This window comes from Sminthopsis crassicaudata, chromosome 4, assembly GCF_048593235.1.
Source record: "Sminthopsis crassicaudata isolate SCR6 chromosome 4, ASM4859323v1, whole genome shotgun sequence".
In the NCBI taxonomy this organism is placed as follows: Eukaryota; Metazoa; Chordata; class Mammalia; order Dasyuromorphia; family Dasyuridae; genus Sminthopsis; species Sminthopsis crassicaudata.
In genome coordinates this window covers 427,566,504-427,584,414 of record NC_133620.1, presented here as the reverse complement: position 1 = coordinate 427,584,414, position 17,911 = coordinate 427,566,504, and the positions used below count along the sequence as shown (strand labels likewise).

The 17,911-nt window shown below is 60.6% G+C and overlaps 1 protein-coding gene across 5 annotated transcripts; it reads right to left on the bottom strand.

Moving 5' to 3' along the window:
- Positions 1–320: 320 nt before the first annotated feature.
- Positions 321–16,609, bottom strand: AMPD2 (adenosine monophosphate deaminase 2). 5 transcript variants are annotated; one of them, XM_074262921.1, is made up of 18 exons: positions 16,492–16,609; positions 8,586–8,716; positions 8,161–8,291; positions 7,757–7,825; positions 7,296–7,407; positions 6,872–7,058; positions 6,317–6,458; positions 6,020–6,106; positions 5,797–5,926; positions 4,868–5,062; positions 4,639–4,770; positions 4,011–4,174; positions 3,575–3,701; positions 3,325–3,488; positions 2,810–2,930; positions 1,861–2,034; positions 1,562–1,672; positions 321–1,452 (listed from the first exon to the last, which is right to left on the bottom strand). In XM_074262921.1, the coding sequence occupies exons 2-18, from the start codon at positions 8,613–8,615 to the stop codon at positions 1,243–1,245; spliced, it is 2,286 nt and encodes a 761-aa protein (XP_074119022.1). In that variant the 5' UTR covers positions 8,616–8,716; positions 16,492–16,609; the 3' UTR covers positions 321–1,242. The 5 variants fall into 5 exon arrangements, with proteins under 5 accessions (XP_074119022.1, XP_074119020.1, XP_074119018.1 ...); XM_074262919.1 differs by lacking the exon at positions 16,492–16,609 and adding an exon at positions 16,122–16,429; XM_074262917.1 differs by lacking the exon at positions 16,492–16,609 and adding an exon at positions 14,241–15,211.
- Positions 16,610–17,911: the final 1,302 nt, after the last annotated feature.

The window sequence follows — 17,911 nt, the reverse complement described above, 5'->3', positions numbered from 1 at the left end:
TCCAAGCAGACCTGCCTTCCTCGCCAGCTGTAATAACCCATGTCGCCCCTAAACTTGCACTCCAACCCCAAACCCACTCTGACCCACGAGAGGGCAAGGAGCAGGGGCAGGGCCCAGGCGGGTGCCACAGACAGGGTGCTAGCTCTGGCACGGGAAGCACACAGCTTCACACACAAACCGGGTGACTCCTGAGCAAGTTTCCCCACTTGTAAAATGAGGGAGCTGGACTCAGACCTCCACAGCTCCTTCCCATTCTGTCTGTGAGCCTGTGCCCCGCACCCCACACACGCAACGCTCATCTTTCTCCCCCAGACACCATGTTACTTAAATAACCTTTATTTTTTTTTTCATGCTTTGAAGAGGGACTGGTTTGAAATCTCATATTTCACAGCAATGAAAAACACAGTTCCAGCCTGGCCAGTGACAAAGATACTATTGGAGTAAGGGGGGAGAGGCACAAATGGGGGCCTCCCCCAGGGTCTCTCTCACCAGGAGCCCTCCTCGGCTCCCCTCCTCTTCGGCGGCACAAAAAGCTGCAACGTGAGTTTGTCTGGGTGGGCAGTGAGGAGGTAAGCCACTGGCCTTGGGCCCCGGCCTATGGCCTTCCTCCTGCCCCACTACACCCTCAGGGATGGGCACTGGCAGCCATCTGAGGAGAGAGGAGCCTGCCGGGTAACAGCTGGAGAGGTTGCCGCCTTAGCCCCGGCCAGGGCGAATACAGCAGTGCCCGGCCTTCTGGCAGGGCAAGACTGTGCCGGAGCCCGGGTTATGGCCTACCCGAGCACCCCCCGGGCAGTCTGTGGCCACAGGGCCAGAGGCACCCATCCCAGAGAGCCAAGCTCCCCCACTCCCCAACCACTCGACGGGCACCAAACACCCACGCCCACTACTGCATGAGGCGTGTGGTTGCCAGGCTTCTGACAGGATGTGGAATGCCGGGAAGGAGGGAGGAGCCTCCTCGGGCAATGCCAGGGAGGAGGGAGGAGCCTCCTCGGGCAATGCCAGGGAGGAGGGAGGAGCCTCCCCCAGGCAGCACTGGGCCCAGTCTTCTTACATTATGACACATAATTCAGCCCAAAAGGGCTCAAGAGCAGGCTCTCTCGAGGCCTGGAGCCCAGCGAGCCTGGCCCTCTGCGGCAGCCCGGGCCGAGGACGGAGGAGGGACAGCAGACGCGCGGGGGCAGACGCGGGCAGAGTCCGACAGCGGGCGAGGAGGGGTGGCTGGCTGGGCCGGCGCCAGGCTCAGTGCGGCCCGGGGCTCATGGTGAGGCCGGCCTCCTCGGGGATGGGCTCCAGCATCTCGCTCTGCACTGCCTGCGTAATGAGCGCCAGCTCCTGGCACAGCGTCTCGTGGCGGTAGCCCACGCGGATGTCCGGCACGTTGGTGCGGCGGATGTCGTTGCCTTCGGGCCCTTCTTTGGTATAGTTGGGCCCCAGCCAGTGGCTCTTCACCTGAGAAAGGAGGCCTCTGAGCACAGACCCGGGGTAAGGGAGGCCGGGCCTCTCGGGCCCTCTGCCCACCCCCCCCCCAACTCCAGTGGTCCCCGGGGGGGTCCGTTACCTTGTGAGAGAAGCCACTCATGAGCACGCTGTTCCGGGCCAGCTCACACATGTCGCAGGAGCTCAGCTTCCACACCTGAGTGGCGATGCTGTACTCCTCCATCAGCGGCTCCTAGGTTGGGAGAGCCTAGTTAGGGTCCCCCCCATCTGGATGGCTCCGGCCCCGGGACACCGAGAAGAGGGGCCGAGGGGGGGAGGGGAGGGAAGGCCGGCCTGGGTCTCCCAGCTTCACCAGGGAATAGAGGCCCCAGCGCCTGCTCTCCCAGCAGGGGGCAGCACCGCCCTGCGCTGAGCTCTGACCTTGGTGAAGTGAAACTGCAGGGGGTCATCGGTGGAGAGCGAGACCATGAGCCCCCGGGACAGGTACTCGGGCAGGGGGTTGCGGTGGTAGCTGAGGAACAGGCTGTTGTTGCTGAGCGGGGACATGGCGATGCCGATCTGGGCCAGGTAGTAGAGATACTGCAGGACCGGAGCCTGGGGGAGGAGGCGGAGGGGTCAGGGCCTGCCCCGTGGTCCCAGCACTGACCCTGCCCCTGTGCCCGGAGAGCTTCCCAGCCGGTGCTGACCCACAGCATCAGCCTCGTATGTGGGGCTGGGCTCCCAGGACCAGGGGCTTGTGGGGAGGGGCCCACGGTCGCTGGGGGGGGTGGGGGGGTAAAAGCTCAGCTGAGAGCATGGGTAGGGGCAGCTTCAGGGAGAGGTGGGAGCACTGATCAGCGGGGGGAGTGGGTTACGGGGAGGGGGAGGGGGGCAGGGAAGCCTGTGTGGTGTCTGTGCGGAGGGAAGCTGTGCCGGAGCAGGGGCAGCCGCGGTCGGTGCTGGCCCGGAGGGTCGGGGGTGTTCCCGGGGGCTCCATGGGCTGACGGGGGCTGGGGGCCTGGCCCCTGGGAGCGCTGATTAAGTGCCGTGTGGGTGAGATAGCCGAGTGTGGTCAGGGCAGGGCAGCTCGTGCAGCAGAGCTCCCTGAGAATGGTGGCAGGTATTGATTTGTGGGGAGTACTGATGGAGAACGAGGAGGGGGGCGGTATTGGTTATTGGCAGCCGTGGGGTAGCGGGGGCGGCACAGGCGCAGATCACCGTCTGAGAGGAGCCATTTGGTAGGTGTTGAGGACACTGAGGAAGCTGGGGAGTGGGCCGGCCGTGGAGTCTCAGTTGTCCAGAGGGGTCCCGGTGGTCGTATCTACTGATTACGAAGGTGAGGGGGCCCTGGGTGATCACGCCAGGGGCACGAGCTTGGGATCTGACTGACCTTCCGGAGCAGCAGCCCGTGGGAGATGTTCTCGGCCAGCATGAAGGCCGACACCAGGTGATGGATGGGCCCTGCCTCGCCGCAGTGGGGCCGGAGCACGAAGGTGTGAAAACCTCGCTGTCTGTTGGGGGGACAAGAGGACGCAGGCTGAGGGCGGCTCCCTTCCCGGACCTGAGCCCCGAGCCCTGAAAGGCCCCAGAACCCCCCCCACACACACTCTGACCAAGTCAGAGGCCTTGGAGAGTGGTAGGGGGGCCCGGGAGGGGATGCCACAGGCGAAAGGTCTGCACCAGCACATACAGAGAGAGGCGGAAGCTTTGGGGTAAATGCACGAGTCCCACAGGGAAGGGAGGATGAGAAAGGGAGCCGGCTGTCCCAGTTACAGGGAAAAGCACGTGGCGGTCAGAAAACGCGCCGAGCTTGGGGGCTCGGGAGCTGCCGGGAGCCTAACTTCCCCTTTCAGAATAAGCATGAGAGCGGTACGCAGCCCCCAGAAGCAGCACCCACCACCTCACCTGCGCAGGTGGTTGAGAACAGCCATGTTGGCATAGGTGTAGTACAGGTAGTAGGAGTAGGGGGGGTTGTCCTCCTCCACCCAGGCCTCAGGCAGCGGGCTCTCCAGATTGAACACATGGTTCTCAGGCTTGGATTCATCATCTACGCTGTCGAAGCCGTCCACCTGGCGAGGGAGCACAGGAGAGACGGGGGAGGGTCAGCGTCCCAGCAGCGGCTCGGGCAGCCTCCCTGAGAGCCCCCCGCACTTACGTGCTCCAAGAAGAGGTGCAGCTCTGGATGGCTGGCGGGGTGCACCGTGGCCTCAAACAGCGGCAAGAAGATGTTCTCCAACATCTCCTGGAAGTTGGCCAGCTGGCCCTTGGTGCGGTACACATCACTGGGGGGGGAGGGGAGGGGGAAGGGTCAGAGAGGGAGGCGCTTGGTGGAGGCAGCTTTAGGACTCCTAAGACAGGAGGAGGTCGGGGCTAGAAGCCCGAGACCCCCGCAGCCCGCACTTAAAGCTGTCCGTCCCTAACCAGGAAGAACAGGAAGCTCACTGTGACAAGTGGAGCCCCTCAATGCACTCAGAGCCAGACCAGCCCCAGAGCCGCCCCGAACGGCCACTCTCATTCCCCTGGGTCTCGGGAAGGGACAGAAGCTTCCTGGAGGGACGGAGCCCGACCCCCCCGGACCTGGGGGTACTCACAAAAGCCGGGGCACCTGCACCAGCCAGCGCACGTTGGGCGAATGCACGCGATGCCCCACGGCCCAGCGTGCCAGCTTGTCCCATTCATCTCGAGAGCGTCCATACACGGAGAGGCGCAGCTCTGCATTCTGGTATTTGCTCTCCTCCAAATCAGACATCACCTCCTGGGGGGACACAGACAGACTGCCCGGTTACATCCTGAGAGAGTCCAGGACTGAGTTCAAGTCCTGCCTCAGACACTTATTGGCTGTAGAACCCTGGACAAATATATTAACCAAAATACTGATAAAAAAAAAAGACAATGACAATAATAGCCAGCATTTAGGCAACCCTTTTAGCCTGGCAAAACAGTTTATGTATGATGTGATTCTCACAGCAACCTTGGGAGGAAGACGCTATTATCATCCCCACTGTACAGATAAGAAAACTAAGTCACAAAAGGGTCTCAGAGCTAGTGTGAGCTCCATCCACTGTGCCAGCCAGCTGCCTCAGTTTCTCCATCTGTAAATGAGCATCATCACAACAGCATCTCCCGCCCAAGGTCACTATGAGGACTGAATGAGGATATCTGGGAAGTGCTCTGCACTTAGCACGGAGAGCTGCTATTATCAAGAATAAACGCCCTTACCTTGATGATGTGGGCAAAGTATTTCCCCGAGACTCTATTGTCTGTTTTGATGAAAATCTCTCGAAGGACGGACTCGCCGATGGGGTTGTATTTGGCGTTGAACTTGTCAAATCGGTGGAAGGTGTTCCGATCCTGGGAGCCAGGCCAGAGAGGTCTCAGAGCCCCGCCCCGCCCAGAGCCCCTCCGCGGCACACGCCAGGCCGGGAGCCCCCTCTGCCCTGGGACCTACCGCGTGCACATCGAGCGTGTCCACACTCAGGTCATAGGCGGTGAGGTTCATGCTCTGGAAGACCTCCCGCAACGTCTGCTCCCGGCCCTGCTCCACGTGCACAATCTCCTCCAAATGCCGCTTCATGGCCCTCTTGATGAAGCGGAGGAGGTGCTTCTGGTTCATGCAGGACGAGGCGTGGATGTGCGTGTCCACCTGGAGGCACCGCAGGGGGGCACACAAGGGTCATCGAGTGACAAGAGAGCGGGTGCTGGGAGGCCAGGGGTAGGGCAGGGAAATGCCCTCGGGATAAAGGGGCAAGACCTGCTCAGGAGAGCAAAACCCTGCTCAAGACTGGACAGGACAGCTTGAGGGAAGGAAAACTGTCTCCCTCTCCATGAAGTGAAAGGAAAAAGTGCTATACTTTGTGGGCAAGGACCCCTCTGGGGGAGGTGCGCCAGGTGGGGATGAATTTGGGGAAAAGTTGGGGAGGAGATGGAGGGAGAGGAGAGACAGGGAAGGGATAGAAGGAGAAACAGGAAAGAGGAAGAAAAATGGAGAAACAATGGAAGTGAAGGGAGAGACATAAAGGGAGAAAGGGAAAGGGGAAAGAGAAAAGGAGAGCAGAGAAAGAGTGAACAAGTAAAAGGGGGAGGAGAAAAAGGGAAAGGGAAAAGGAGAACAGGGAAAGAGTGAGTGAGTAGGAGGAGAAGAGAGGAGAAAAGGAGGGAGGGGACTCTGGCCCATGACACGGACGGTCGGGATTGGCTGCACTGCGGTTTTTCCTCCTCTTTTTAAATTCTTGTAACAAGGGAAGGATTGTCCGGTAGGTGAGAGAAGAGAGATATATTTAGAAATGAGGGTGCTATGAAAACAAGAATCAATACAAAGTAAGGAAGTGGGTCCCTGTTGTTAAAGGAAGGGGAGAGTGGGCCAATGGGCAGACCGACCTTCCTGATGTTGTAGAAGTCGCGGTGGGGCACCTTCTTCTGGGCAGCCAGCTCCTTCATCTCATTGAGCAGCACATGCATCTGGAATTTGGAGCTCAGGTACTGCAGCCGACGATAGCAGAAGGACTTTCTGGGAAACGGGAAAGGAGACGAGGCATGGGGCGAGCTGAGCGTCGGCCAGCAGGAGCTCGGGGCCGGGGAGCAGTGGGGCTCGGGGACTTACATGGGACCATTGATGATGAGCGCCATCAGCACATTGACATCAGCCACAAACTCCTGGAGGTCAGGGTAGGGCAGCTCCAGCTCTGTCCTGCAGGGAGCCCGGGCTGAGGAGAGGGAGCCAACTCCAATGGCCTCCCTCCCACTCGGTCTCGCTCGGCTCACCTCCCCCACAGGGACCTTTCTCCTCCTTCTGAGCCCCCTCCACCCCCAGCCACCTTCCTGCCCCATTCTCGCCTCCCTTTTGCCACACTTGGGCACATGCCCTTTATTCATTATCCCTTCCTCCCTGCCCACTTACTGTTCCTCGGGACCCCTTTTCATGTAGACGTGGACAACGCCCCGAACCATGCGGAGGCCAAAGCCCAGGTCCACGGGCATGGCAGAAGGCTCACAGTGGTCATAAGGGTGCTGTTCCAGCACTGGGGGATGTACCGGGGCATCTGGTAGGTGTATGAGTGGGGAAGAAGGCAAGGTTCAGGACTCTGGGTGTCTCACCGGCTCTGCCTCCTCCTTCCCCCAATAAAGGGTCTCCCCATCCCAGGAGCCGGAGGCATAACACCAAGGCCACTGGAAGAATGGCTGTGCCCGCCCCGTCTGCCCCCATTACCCCCAAGGCCAGCTTTGCACATGAGTCTGTGCCAGCCCAAGGCATGCCCACTGGAGGCCCCAAAACCCATGCAGATCTGAGTGGGGCTTGGATGGGAAAAAGGTCAAAGGCCTGCAAGTGAGGGAGAAGCTGGAGTCAGAATGGAACAAGGCCTGTGCCAGCGCTGTGGAGGGGGCATTCCGGGCACAGAGCGTGTTCCCAGGGTCGGCACAGCGAGCCCCAGGCCCCTTTGCTGGGATGTCACACCTGCTGACACAGGGGTCTCTGGGCCCTGCTCAAAAGCCCTGGTCTCCAGCGGCTTCTCGGCGAGCTGCTGCAGGAAACGCCGCGTGGTGGGGCAGAAACTCTGCAGGGCCAGGGCCATGTACTTCTCCCGGATGAACAAGGCCCGTACCACGCTCTTAGCAGCATCCAGCAGGTCGGTGAACGGCACCTGAGGACAGGGGCGGAGGCGGGGAGGAGGCTCGTTCTCACACTCCTCATTCCCAGGCTGGCTCTGCGCCCCCCCCCCCCCTTTCCCTCTAAGCCCCAGGACTTGGTCCTGCTTGTGCCACGGAGAGAGCCCGAGGGTTCTCCCACGGCCAAGTTCAGAGTGACCCTGGAGCCTTGGAGGCAAAGCGCAGGCCAGTGACACGGAGCGCCCCGAATGCGACGTCTGGGACACACTTACCCCGCACTTCTCCTCTCCCGAGATGGAGACCCTCTGAAACTCTCGCTCCAGGTGCCCATCGCGCTCCCTGGGCCCACGGTCACCCTGAGCCTCACTCTGCTCCTTGTACAACCTGTGGAGAGAAGTGAAGGGAGGGGACGAGGAGGGAGGGGCCGGGGGGGGGGGAATCACATCCTTTACAAAGCTTTTTAAAGGCAGGTCAGAGCTGGGAGGGGACAGGTTTAATGCCGCCTGCTGTGAGCCTGATGGAGCACGGAGCTCAGGAGTTTTGGCCTGACCCCGGGCCAAAGTGGATCAGGCTGAGTCTGGCGGTGTGGGGAGCCGTGGGAGCGGAGGGGCCGGACAAGGAGGGCCCAGGCTCGCAGGCCGGCCCTGGTGAGTCAGGCAACTGAGTCTCCGAAAGCTGGGAATGGGGGTGGGGGCAGTGGGAAGCAGCTTCTCCCTCCCCCGCTGTCACTCACTGCAGATCTGCATCACTGTCTGTCTTCAGAAAGTCTTGCTTGGCCCTGAGCAGAATGTCCGGTTCCAACCTGGAGGGAAAAGAGGCCAGGCAGCTGAGCAGGCCTGCAGTGGATCCAAGGCATGGAGGCGGGGAGAAACAGCCCAACAGAGCCAGGGAGGGCCGGGAGCACCCACGGCCGGCCCCAAGGAGCACCTCTCCCCAGGGCATGGGAACAGATGGGGGGAAGGGGCTGGTGGGGGAGGGGGCCCTTCGGGAAAGCCTAAGGGAAAAGACCCAGGACTCTGGAGACGCCCTAAAGCTTCACTAGGACAGCTAAGTCTCGAAGCACAAGTTTCCCCACAGTGGGGGACCCTCCTGGGTCCATGGCTGGCCTGGCCCAGCTGGGGGGAGGGGCTGGCTCACTTGACATCCTGGCTAATCTGCCGCTCTAGCCGCTGGCGCCGCTCCTCCAGCTGCTCAATGGGGCTCTCCTCTGGGAATTCATACGGAGCACTTCGGAGCTCGCTCTCTGCCAAGGAGCGGCTGAACAATTCCTGGCGAGAGACAGAAGAGGTGGCAGGGCATCCTGGAGAACGGGCACCCACAGGCGTGCTCTGCCCATCCCCAGAAGCAAGGCAGCCCCCGACCTGATCCTCCCTGCTCAGTCCTCCCTGCCCGATCCTCCCTGCTTGGTCCTCTCTGCCCAATCCTCCCTGCCCAGCTGTGTTTGGAGGGTGTGGATGAGGATCAGGATGGAAAGGGCGGAAAGCAGGAGCGGTCAGTCATGCATCAGGAATGGGAGGAGGGGGGCAGAGGAGGGAGGGAGACCACAGGGCCCGGGCAGCTACCTCAGCGATCTCCTTGCATTTGCCATCCATGGAGGTGCGCAGGTCGAGGGGGAAGTGCTTGAGGCAGGGGGGAGGGCCCGGCAGGGAGCGGGCAGATTGCAGCGGGGGTCCCCCCAGCCCGCCCCGAGCCTCTGTAGAGACAGATGGTGACTGGGTCAGTAAGGAACAGGAAAGAGAGGAATAGATCCACCGGGCATTCATGCCTCCCCCACCCCCATTTCTGGCTGATCTCCCTCACTGGGAACCTGGGGCCCCAGCATGCTAAGGACGAGGAGGGGCCATGGACCAGGCTCACAGCGAGGACCAGAGGGGAGACTGTGTGCTGGAGGAGGGGAGGGCCAAGGGAGAGTGACCCCAAAGGCCCAGCAGCCCCCAGCCCAACTCAAGGGAAGCCAGGCTCTGGCTCCTGAGCAAGGAACTTCCAGAAGGATGGGGCCCAGTCTTGACCCCTTCTTCCCCCTAGATTACCCCCCAGCAATGGAAAACCACATGGAGTGACCCTGTGACCTCTGGATGTGAGGCTGGAGCTCCAGATGCTGCAGAGCCTCCCCTGTGCCCACACTCCCAGTTCTCTCGGGCCTGAGGGACCCCAGACTGGCTCGGCCCGATGCCCTGCACTTAAGAGAGCATGACCCTGGCGGGGGAGAAGAGCGGGAGGCTAATCACTGGCTGGCAAACTGGAAGGGAAGCCACAGCCTGGCTCCTCAGCAGGGCACAGCCCACAAGGGGCAGGGCCTGGGAGGAGCGGGAACTTGACTGTGTCCCTCGGGGCTGGTCCTCTCCCCCAGGACCCTGGAGCTGCCAAGAGGCTGCCTGGCCCCACCCCACCATTGGCTGCCCCTCAAGGAAGGAGCCACCACCAATAGGCTACGCCAGTTTGGAGGCCCAGGCCAGAGGGCTCGCTGAGGATCTGGGGAGGGGGCAGCAAGCTGCCTTCAGCCCAAGCACCCCCGAGGAGGGCCGGGACCCAGGAGCCCTTAAGGCCTGAGGTGACATCTGGCTGCAGAGCCCGGGGTGCCACTGGCCCCCAACCCACCTCACCCCCGGCCCCAACCCAGGCCCACCTTCTCCCACCCCACCCCCCAACATCCAGATGTCCAGCATCAAGTACAAACTGGGCCCAAACTCTGGCTGCGTGTCTCCAATGCCTTTCACTCTGGTCCTGGGAAAGGCTGGGGGGACACTCCCCAGCAGAGCTCTACAGGGACCCCCACAGCAGCCTGGGGCCAGCCTGACCCAGGACCCCAGGGCCCTCTGCCCAGGCTGGCCCCTCTGGGCTCAGCAGAAGCCTCCAAGCCTGCCCGACTCCTCTCAGGACCAGGAAAGCTCCCTGCCTCAGTCCTGGAGCCAAGCCCCCAGCTCTCCCTCTGGCACGCCACCCTCCCAATCCACTCCCCTACCTGCAGAGATCTGGCAGCCCCAAGCCAGGCCTCTGCCAGCGGCTGTGTACCCCTCACTGGAGCTGCTGCCTGCCCGCCCGTGTGAGGCTGCAGTCAGTCCCCGAGGACGGCTCTGGAGCCGGCACGGACCATACCAAGTGCAGCTGCAGACGGGGGTGAGGTGGGGGTGGGAGGAAGCCTGGGGTGCCAGGGCAGGGGCAGGAGGGGGTCAGGACATCGGAGACTCTGGGCTCTGCAGCGGTGAGTGGCAGCAAGGGTGGGTGAGCCAGGGCAGCCCAAAGCCGGACCTTGCCCTTAACCCCTGGGCTGCCGAAACAGCGGCCAGAACCGGATGTCAAGGAGGAGAGTGGGAAGGTTTGGCTGGGGGGAGGAGGGGCCCAGCCCAGGAGGGGACACGGGCACTCCTCCTAAAACTGGCTGCCCTCAGGGGCACCGAGAACCCACACAGCCGCCCGCACAGGTGAGCCCAGGTCCTAGCACTCCAGCCCGGGAATCTGGCTGGGGCAAGAGGCAGAGGAGACTCTCACCTGCCCTAGCACAATAGCCCACCCCAGCCCTCCTTCTATTGTTAGAAGCCCAAAGCTTCCACAGCTGCTTTCCTGGCTCCCCACAGGGAAGGCCCCACAGCCTGAGTATCCCTGAGAAAGACAAAGACAGAGAGAAAAGAAAAAAAGAAAGACACAGGGAAAATAAAAAGAGAGGGAAGGAGGGAGGGAGGAAAAGAGGAAGGGAGAGAGGAACAGAGAGAGAGAAGAGAGGGAGAAAGAAAAAAGAGAAAAAGAAATAAAAATAAAAAGAAGAAACGGAAGGAGGGAGGGAGGAAAATAAGAAAAGAGGGAGGGACAGAGAGAGAGAAGGACATAGGGAAATAGAAGAGAGGAAAGGAGGGAGGAAAAGGGGAAGGAAGGAAGGACAGAGAGAGAGAGAGACACAGAGAGAGAAAAGAGAAAGACAAAGGGAAAATAGAAGAAATGGAAAGAGAAGGAAGGGAGGGAGGGACAGAAACAGAGAGAGAAAAACAGAAAGGGAAAATAAAGGGAAGAAAAAGGAAGAGAAAAAATAGGGAGGGAAAGATACCTAGAGAGAAAAGAGAGAGAGAGAGAGAAAATAAGAAGAAAGAGAAAGTAGGAGAAAGGAAGGAAAAGGAAGGAAGGAAGAGAGAGAGGAAAAAATAAAGACAGGGAAAATAGAAGAGAGGGAAAGAGGAGGAAGGAAGAGAGAGACAGAAAGAAAAAAGAGGAAAAATAAAAGAGAGAGAGAGAGAAAAGAAAGAGGAAAGGAGAAAAAAAAGAAAGATAGAGGGGAAAAAAAAAGAGGAAAAGAGGGAGGAAAGGGAAGGAGAGAGACAGAAAGACAGACATAGTCTCTCCTAGAAGTGGGAGGCCGCAGGGCAGGTGCTGGGACTGGGCGTCTCGAGGACCCCGGGGCCTCCCCAGGACCTCCCCCTTTTCAAGCACCCCATCGTCTCCAAGTGTAGCAATCCCACGCTGCCACCCCTCCCCCCCTCCCCCCCCCCCCCCACCCCGCCAGCCCCATTCCCACCTGCAGCTGCCTTTGCAGCTAGGCGCATTCTCAGAGAGCAGAAAGAGGCTCCAGAGGCGGCCCCCTGGCTGCATGGACGTGCTGAGGCCAGCCTCGGGCCTTGTCTCTGCCTGGGAGTCCCGGAGTCCCAGGGAGGAGGTTAGGGTTCCTGCTTGCTTTTGGTCCTGGCCCAGAGAGCAACAAGGGCTGAGGTGAGGCGGCAGGAGAGCCACGGAGGCAGGCCCCAGGGGGAGGCAGGACTGACCGAGTCTTCTCTCGAGGAAGGCTGCCAGGGGCAGGGATGGGGGAGGCCACGAGGAGAGCTCGGAGAGCACCAGCCCAGCAGAACGGGGGACAAGGGTTCGGATCCTGGCTCCCGCTCACCAGCTGAGCAACCAAAAGCAGCACCGTCTACCTCTCAGACACTGGGTTTTCCCTTCTGAAAGGCCCTGTGAGACAAGCATTCTGGACCCTCTGGCTAGTCTGTCACCGCAGCTCGGAAGCAAGAAGAATCCTAACTGACCCGAGAGAGATCAGTTCCAGGATATGGGTCAGAGGCCCACTCTGACCTCCAGCTTCATTCTCATCTGGAGATGTCTGCAGGATCTCCAGTGTCCCAGGACAAATTGGACCATCTCTCCAGGGCGAGCAGGCTGCCGAGTCACAGGATGACCCTCAGGGGTCCTTATGAGTGCGCCTGGCTGAATGTGACTATTAATAGACAATAAATAAATGGTTCTTTGCTCGTGAATTCATGGAGGAGAGAAGCCTCACGTTGTGAGTCCGGCTGGCCTTGCTCCCTTCACCTTAGAATACTTCCTTTGGAGGCAGCAGTGGCTGGACCCGGGCCAGTCGATCATGTGTGTGCCTCAGTTTCCTGGCTATGGAATGGGGACAACCACAGCCCCTTCCTTCCAGGGCTCACTGCAGGTGGGCTGTGACTCTCACTTCTCAGACTTGCTCAGGGTCACAACTAATCATGAGGCCGGATTCCAACTCAGGACCTGGGGCTTTGAGTCCAAAGCTATTTGCAGGGGCGGGAGCCTCTGACTCACTGAATCCCATAATCTCCGCAGGGGGAAGACTGAATGTCATCCAGCTCAACCTGGACTTGAACAAGCATTCCTTCTAAAGCCGTCCCTGCAAGTGCCCACCCATCTCCTCTTGTAGGCCCAGGAGGCAGAGACCCAAGTTCAAATTCCGCCTCCAGTACTTACAAGCTGGGCCCTCACTCAGCCCACCTCTGCTTCCCCCTCTGCAAAACGGAGGTGAGGATAGCACTTGTGGAAATAAAATGGTATATTTTCAAGTGCTGCATAAATGTAGCTATTAACTAATACAAACCACTGGTTCCCACGTCTCCGAGTCCCCGCGAGCCCCTGAAGTTTCCTCCCCTGGGCAGAACAAGTGTATGAGAAGCGGGCTGCACCACAGCAGCCCCGGCCTTCTGGAGACCCAGCAATCTCCAGAAACCTTGGCCCTGCTCACTAGGCAACCCTGCCTACTCTAGCCCAAAGGCCTCCTCTTTTCCCCATTGAGAACACAGTAGTGAAATCTGGGTGAACCCCAAACCGTTGGACACCCACCGGCCCCCCCCCCCATCCTTTGGGGAGGCAGGTCTCCTTCCCAGCCTCTGGGCCTGTACAGCTGGCAGGGTGACCACCCACACCAACACCTTGGCTACCACAGCCTGGGGACCCAGGGGTCCGACCATGGCCGGTGACGGCCCAAACCTGAGCAGTGTCTCCGGGGTCCCAGGCCAGCGGCGCATTGAGGGCAACGACATAAATCCGAGAACCCTCCAGGCTGGAAACCGACCACGGCCCGTGACGGCCCAAACCTGAGCAGCATCCCCAGGGGTCCATGCCCCCAGCCAACGCCATGCCCCCAGAAAAGGGCATTCTCAGCCATCACACAAGGACGTCCCGGGGGGAGAGCCCTCAACAATGGAACAAAAACGAGCTCTCTTTCTCAAGGGGAAGGGGGATCCTCTGCAAATACGTGAATGTAAACACATTTATCCACTACACAACGAGGGCCCCACTGCGGGAGGCCGGCCAGGAGCCTCCTGGCAGGGCCCCAGAGCCAGGCCGCCCTCCATCCCCTGCCCTAAATGGTGCAACGGTGTCAGCCGGCAAAACAAGAACAAGGTACGGGAGAAGGCAGCACCAGCCTGCACACCTCATGCTCAGACCATGGGGCGCAGGGCCCACACACAGAACAGCCCCCGGGTCTCAGACAGTCCAGGGGTCACCGTGCCCACTAGCGGAACTACACACCCACGGCCATGGTCCCAGACACCGCAGCTGAAAGCAGATGGGCCAATCAATCAGCACACTCTCCTCCAGCCAGATACCCAGAGGGGGGGCAGAGACCCAGGGTCCGGGCACTGCCCCCCACATGGCAGCTCCCACACACCCCAGCCGTCCACGCCCACCACTCATTCACACACTACGCGCTGGGGATACCCACACACTAGCCAGATGCACGTGGGTGAGAACAAAATCCCAGCATGTCAGACAGGCGCGCTGGCGCAGAGGAGGCTCCCTGCAGGACGGGGCCAGCTCTCCCCCACTTTCCCAGCAAACAAACAAGCCCCCCCTGCTCTCGGGCTCCACACTGGCTTCCCACTGTCCGGATCTGGCCTCCCATCACCTCCGTGGTGGCACCTGCGTGGGGGGATGCCCACCCCGTACTTAGCCGGGGCCGGCTTGGGGGGGGGGCACAGACTCACCTGGGACATTGCCCGCCTGCAAACTGGCCCGCTTCTTAAAAGGGTACTTGGCCTTCGGCTTCCCCGGTGCCGCTGAGGAGGATGCCATGGCCCGGGTCTCAGCTGGCAGCCAGGGCCCTCGATCTGCCACATCCAACCCCTTCCTCCGCCCCGCCTCCCTCCCGCCTACCCGCCCCCAACAGGGAGTGACTGCTGCAGGAAGCTCAGCCCAGCTCGGCCTGCCAGGCGGAAGAGGCCCAGGCCAGGATTTCCAGCGTCACCCAGGCAACCGCAGAGTGCTCTGCTCCTTCCCTCCCTCCCACCACAGCCCTCAGCCCAAGCCCCTGGGATGGCGCAACTGACTCTCAGTTGGGGGGAGGAAAAAGAAGTGAGGCTGGGGGGAGGGGAGCAGGCGAGCCAGGCCCCAGCTCTCCTGGAGCAGCACCAACTCCCACCTGGACCCTCTAAGCCGAGTGGGCCCTGCCTGGCCAACCGCTGAGGGACAGAACCCGGGGACTGTGTCCACATGCTCGGAACTCAGGGCACTCTTGGGGGGCTGGGAGTTCTTTCCCAGGGACTCCCCAAATTGGGTGGGAGCACAGATATCCCAAGGGGATGACCAGAGAGTCACCCGGGCGGTCAGTGTGGGGAAAATTCCACTGTCCCCAGGGCTGGAGGGAGGGGAACCGGGGAGCCCAGCCCTCTCTTGGGTGGATGTTTTGCTTGAGTTTTGTTTTTCTTTGGGGGGATGGGGAGGGAGGACGATTCTGGGAAACTGGAACCAAAGAATGTCAGAACTGGAAAGGACGCCGGGTCCAACTCCTAATTTCACACATGAGAAAAGATGCATGGGCTGAAGTGGGCCTCGAGTACACAGAAGTAACCCAGACGCAGCCGCGGGACCTGGGCCCAGATGGGGCCAGCCTGGTCTTTCTGGTCCAAAGGACCCGGGCCCAGGTGGGGCCAGCCTGGTCTTTCTGGTCCAAAGGACCCGGGCCCAGATGGGGCCAGCCTGGTCTTTCTGGTCCAAAGGACCCGGGCCCAGGTGGGGCCAGCCTGGTCTTTCTGGTCCAAAGGACCCGGGCCCAGATGGGCCCAGCCTGGTCTTTCTGGTCCAAAGGACCCGGGCCCAGGTGGGGCCAGCCTGGTCTTTCTGGTCCAAAGGACCCGGGCCCAGATGGGCCCAGCCTGGCCTTTCTGGCCCGAACTCCAAGACTGTCTTTCATTAAACTTCCTTTTCTCTTTCCATCACCTAGTTTCTCCACTCCAAGTGTGTGATGGGAAAGCGGGCTCCTTTGCCCTGGAAACTAAGGAGACTCCCTCCTTGGGATCAGAGGTCACAGACCATATGGTGAGCAGCCTACACCTTCCAGCACATGGTCTCTGAGAACTCACAGCTTAAAAGTTGTGGGTTTGTTTTTTTTTTTTTTGGTAACTAGACTTCAAAACTAAAATCAGTAAAAATTGTCCCAAAGTGGTTTCCTTAGAAACCTGGTGCATATGCTTTTATGGAACGCTCTGGAAAGGGGCTCACAGGCTTCCCTAGCCCGCAAAGGGCCGTGTGATACACAAGAACGGGCTCGGGTCCGTCCCCCCTCTAAGAGACAACGGGAAGCCTGGAATTAAATGACTGACCCGGGGTCACCCTCCGTCCAAGGGCCGGGTCAGGATTCGAACTTTCCCGAATTCCCCCTCCTTCCGCAGCATAAAGTTGGAGGCGATTCTGGGAGCGCGCACCTGGTTCACCTGGATTTGCAGGTGAGGGAAGGAGGGCCGGAGAGTAGAAAGAAGGAGCAGGAGGCAGCGCCAGGCCAGGTGGGACCCTGTGCTTGCTGCACGCGCCACTCTGGCTGCCCCCTCTGCGCGCTGCCCCGCCCCCCAGGCCCGGGAAGCCGCACTCACCTGCTGCCATGCTGGCAGGAAAGGAGGGAGGAGGAGGAGGACGAGGCTACCCACGTGTTAGGGCTCTGCGGCGAGGAAGAGCGGGGTCAGCCAGCTCGGGAACCCGGGGTCGCGGGCAGGGCAGACCACGTGCTCCCGAGAGAGGCCAGAGACCGGGCCTCGGACCCGGAACTGGCTTCGTTCGGAACTCTCCCGCTCCCCGCTCCACTGGGATCCACTGGGCCCGAACTCCGACCCCGGCGTGGGGTACGGAAGAAACTAAATGCAAACACAACCCCCGCCCCGGCGAACCCCAAATCCGAAATCCGGCCGGCCCCAGACCCGCCCCCATCCGGCCGGCTCCCGGCCCCGCCCCCGGCTCCTCCCTCACCTCGCGGGTCGTGGTCACGTGGGCTAGCCGAGCCCGGCTCTGTCTGGGATGCTCTTCTCCGGAGCTCGCTTCGAGCGCAGGTCGTGGCGCTCACTCCGCCCGCTTCTGTGGCGGGAGGAAGGGGGCGGGGCGGGGCGGGGGGATAGGGGTAGCCAATCGCCTCCCCTCTCCGGCCTCAGTTGGCTCATCTGTAAAAGGAAAGGGCGGAACCACATGCTCTACCTAGTCATTTCTACTCCAAAGCCCGGGAACCGACCGAGAAGTGAGGGCCAGAGGGGGGGCTGCGCGGGGTTCGGCGCTGGCCGGCCGCCGAAGCCCCCTGAAACTCCTTAATCTGGGGCCTTGTTTCCACAGAGAAGGCCGGGACCCGGCGCGGCTCCGGACTGTCAGCGCGTCACAACGTTTCTACCGCGCTTTTTACCAGAACCCGGCACGGGGGCGGCCCATGCTCCACGCTCATTTACGGGGGGAAACTGAGGGCGCTAGAGGGACTTGTCCACAGTCTGACAGCCGGGAGGAGTCCGGGTCCGGGCGGGAGTCCAGTGCAGGTTTTCTCCAAAGCCCCTCCTGTCCATTAGTGCCTTCCTCGTGCGTGAGCACTGGCGCGCGTCCGCCGTCTCCCCAGGGCCAAGTCTTCTCTCTGAGCTAAGTACCCCACTTCCTGAACTGGCCCTTCATGAAGGGTCTTCAAGAGAGGGGGTCACTCTACAGTAGCACCCCGATGTGACCTGTCCAAGGAGACCACCGGGTCTGGACACCGCACGGGAGATGCGGAGCATCCCCTGCAGAGATGCAAGGCCCGCCCCTTCCTGGCAACTTACAGAGTCTCAGGGCACTGAGTCAGTCTGCAAAAAACTATCCCCTTCCGCTTTCTCCTGCAACCTGAGAACAAACAACTACAAGCAGCGCTTTGGGGGTTCCGCGTCACCCTCAGTGAGGGATGAACGGCGGCCCAGAGACGGCAGAACTGATCATTAGCAGTGAGGATGATTGCTACTAATAATAGCCGCTCTTTCTCCGTCGCTGTGGCAACCAGACCTTTGCCCCCACGGCCAGTTGTCACTCATTTGTAACCGGGTCGGTTTAACTCCACCCCCTTCTCACCCACTCCTACCACAGCTTTTTAGCTTCTGTCAACGCCCTCAGGGGCCCTTGGACTCCTGACCTTAGGCCTTCTCTCTTTCCCTTTGCGGTTCTGACGAGTACGGAGGCTTTGGGAATGAGGAGTCACCTTAGACATGGAGATATATATATAAATTTATATTTTTTTAACCAGCAAAAAACTGCCATCCACTTGACTCCACTAACCCATCCCTGAAGGACGTCCGGAGTTTGGGCTGCATCACAACTAGACTACTTTCATAAGAGAAGAAGGGGGTTTTGTTACCCCCCTCACCAAACTTCCCACACTCACATTGAC

Coding starts and splice junctions, on each gene's coding strand:
- AMPD2 (XM_074262917.1), bottom strand. CDS start 14,328: ATGGCATCCTCCTCAGCGGCACCGGGGAAGCCGAAGGCCAAGTACCCT. Junction 8,717..14,240: donor GCAGGCGGGCAATGTCCCAG/GTGAGTCTGTGC, acceptor CTGTCTCTACAG/AGGCTCGGGGCGGGCTGGGG. Junction 7,826..8,160: donor CAGATTAGCCAGGATGTCAA/GTGAGCCAGCCC, acceptor TTTTCCCTCCAG/GTTGGAACCGGACATTCTGC.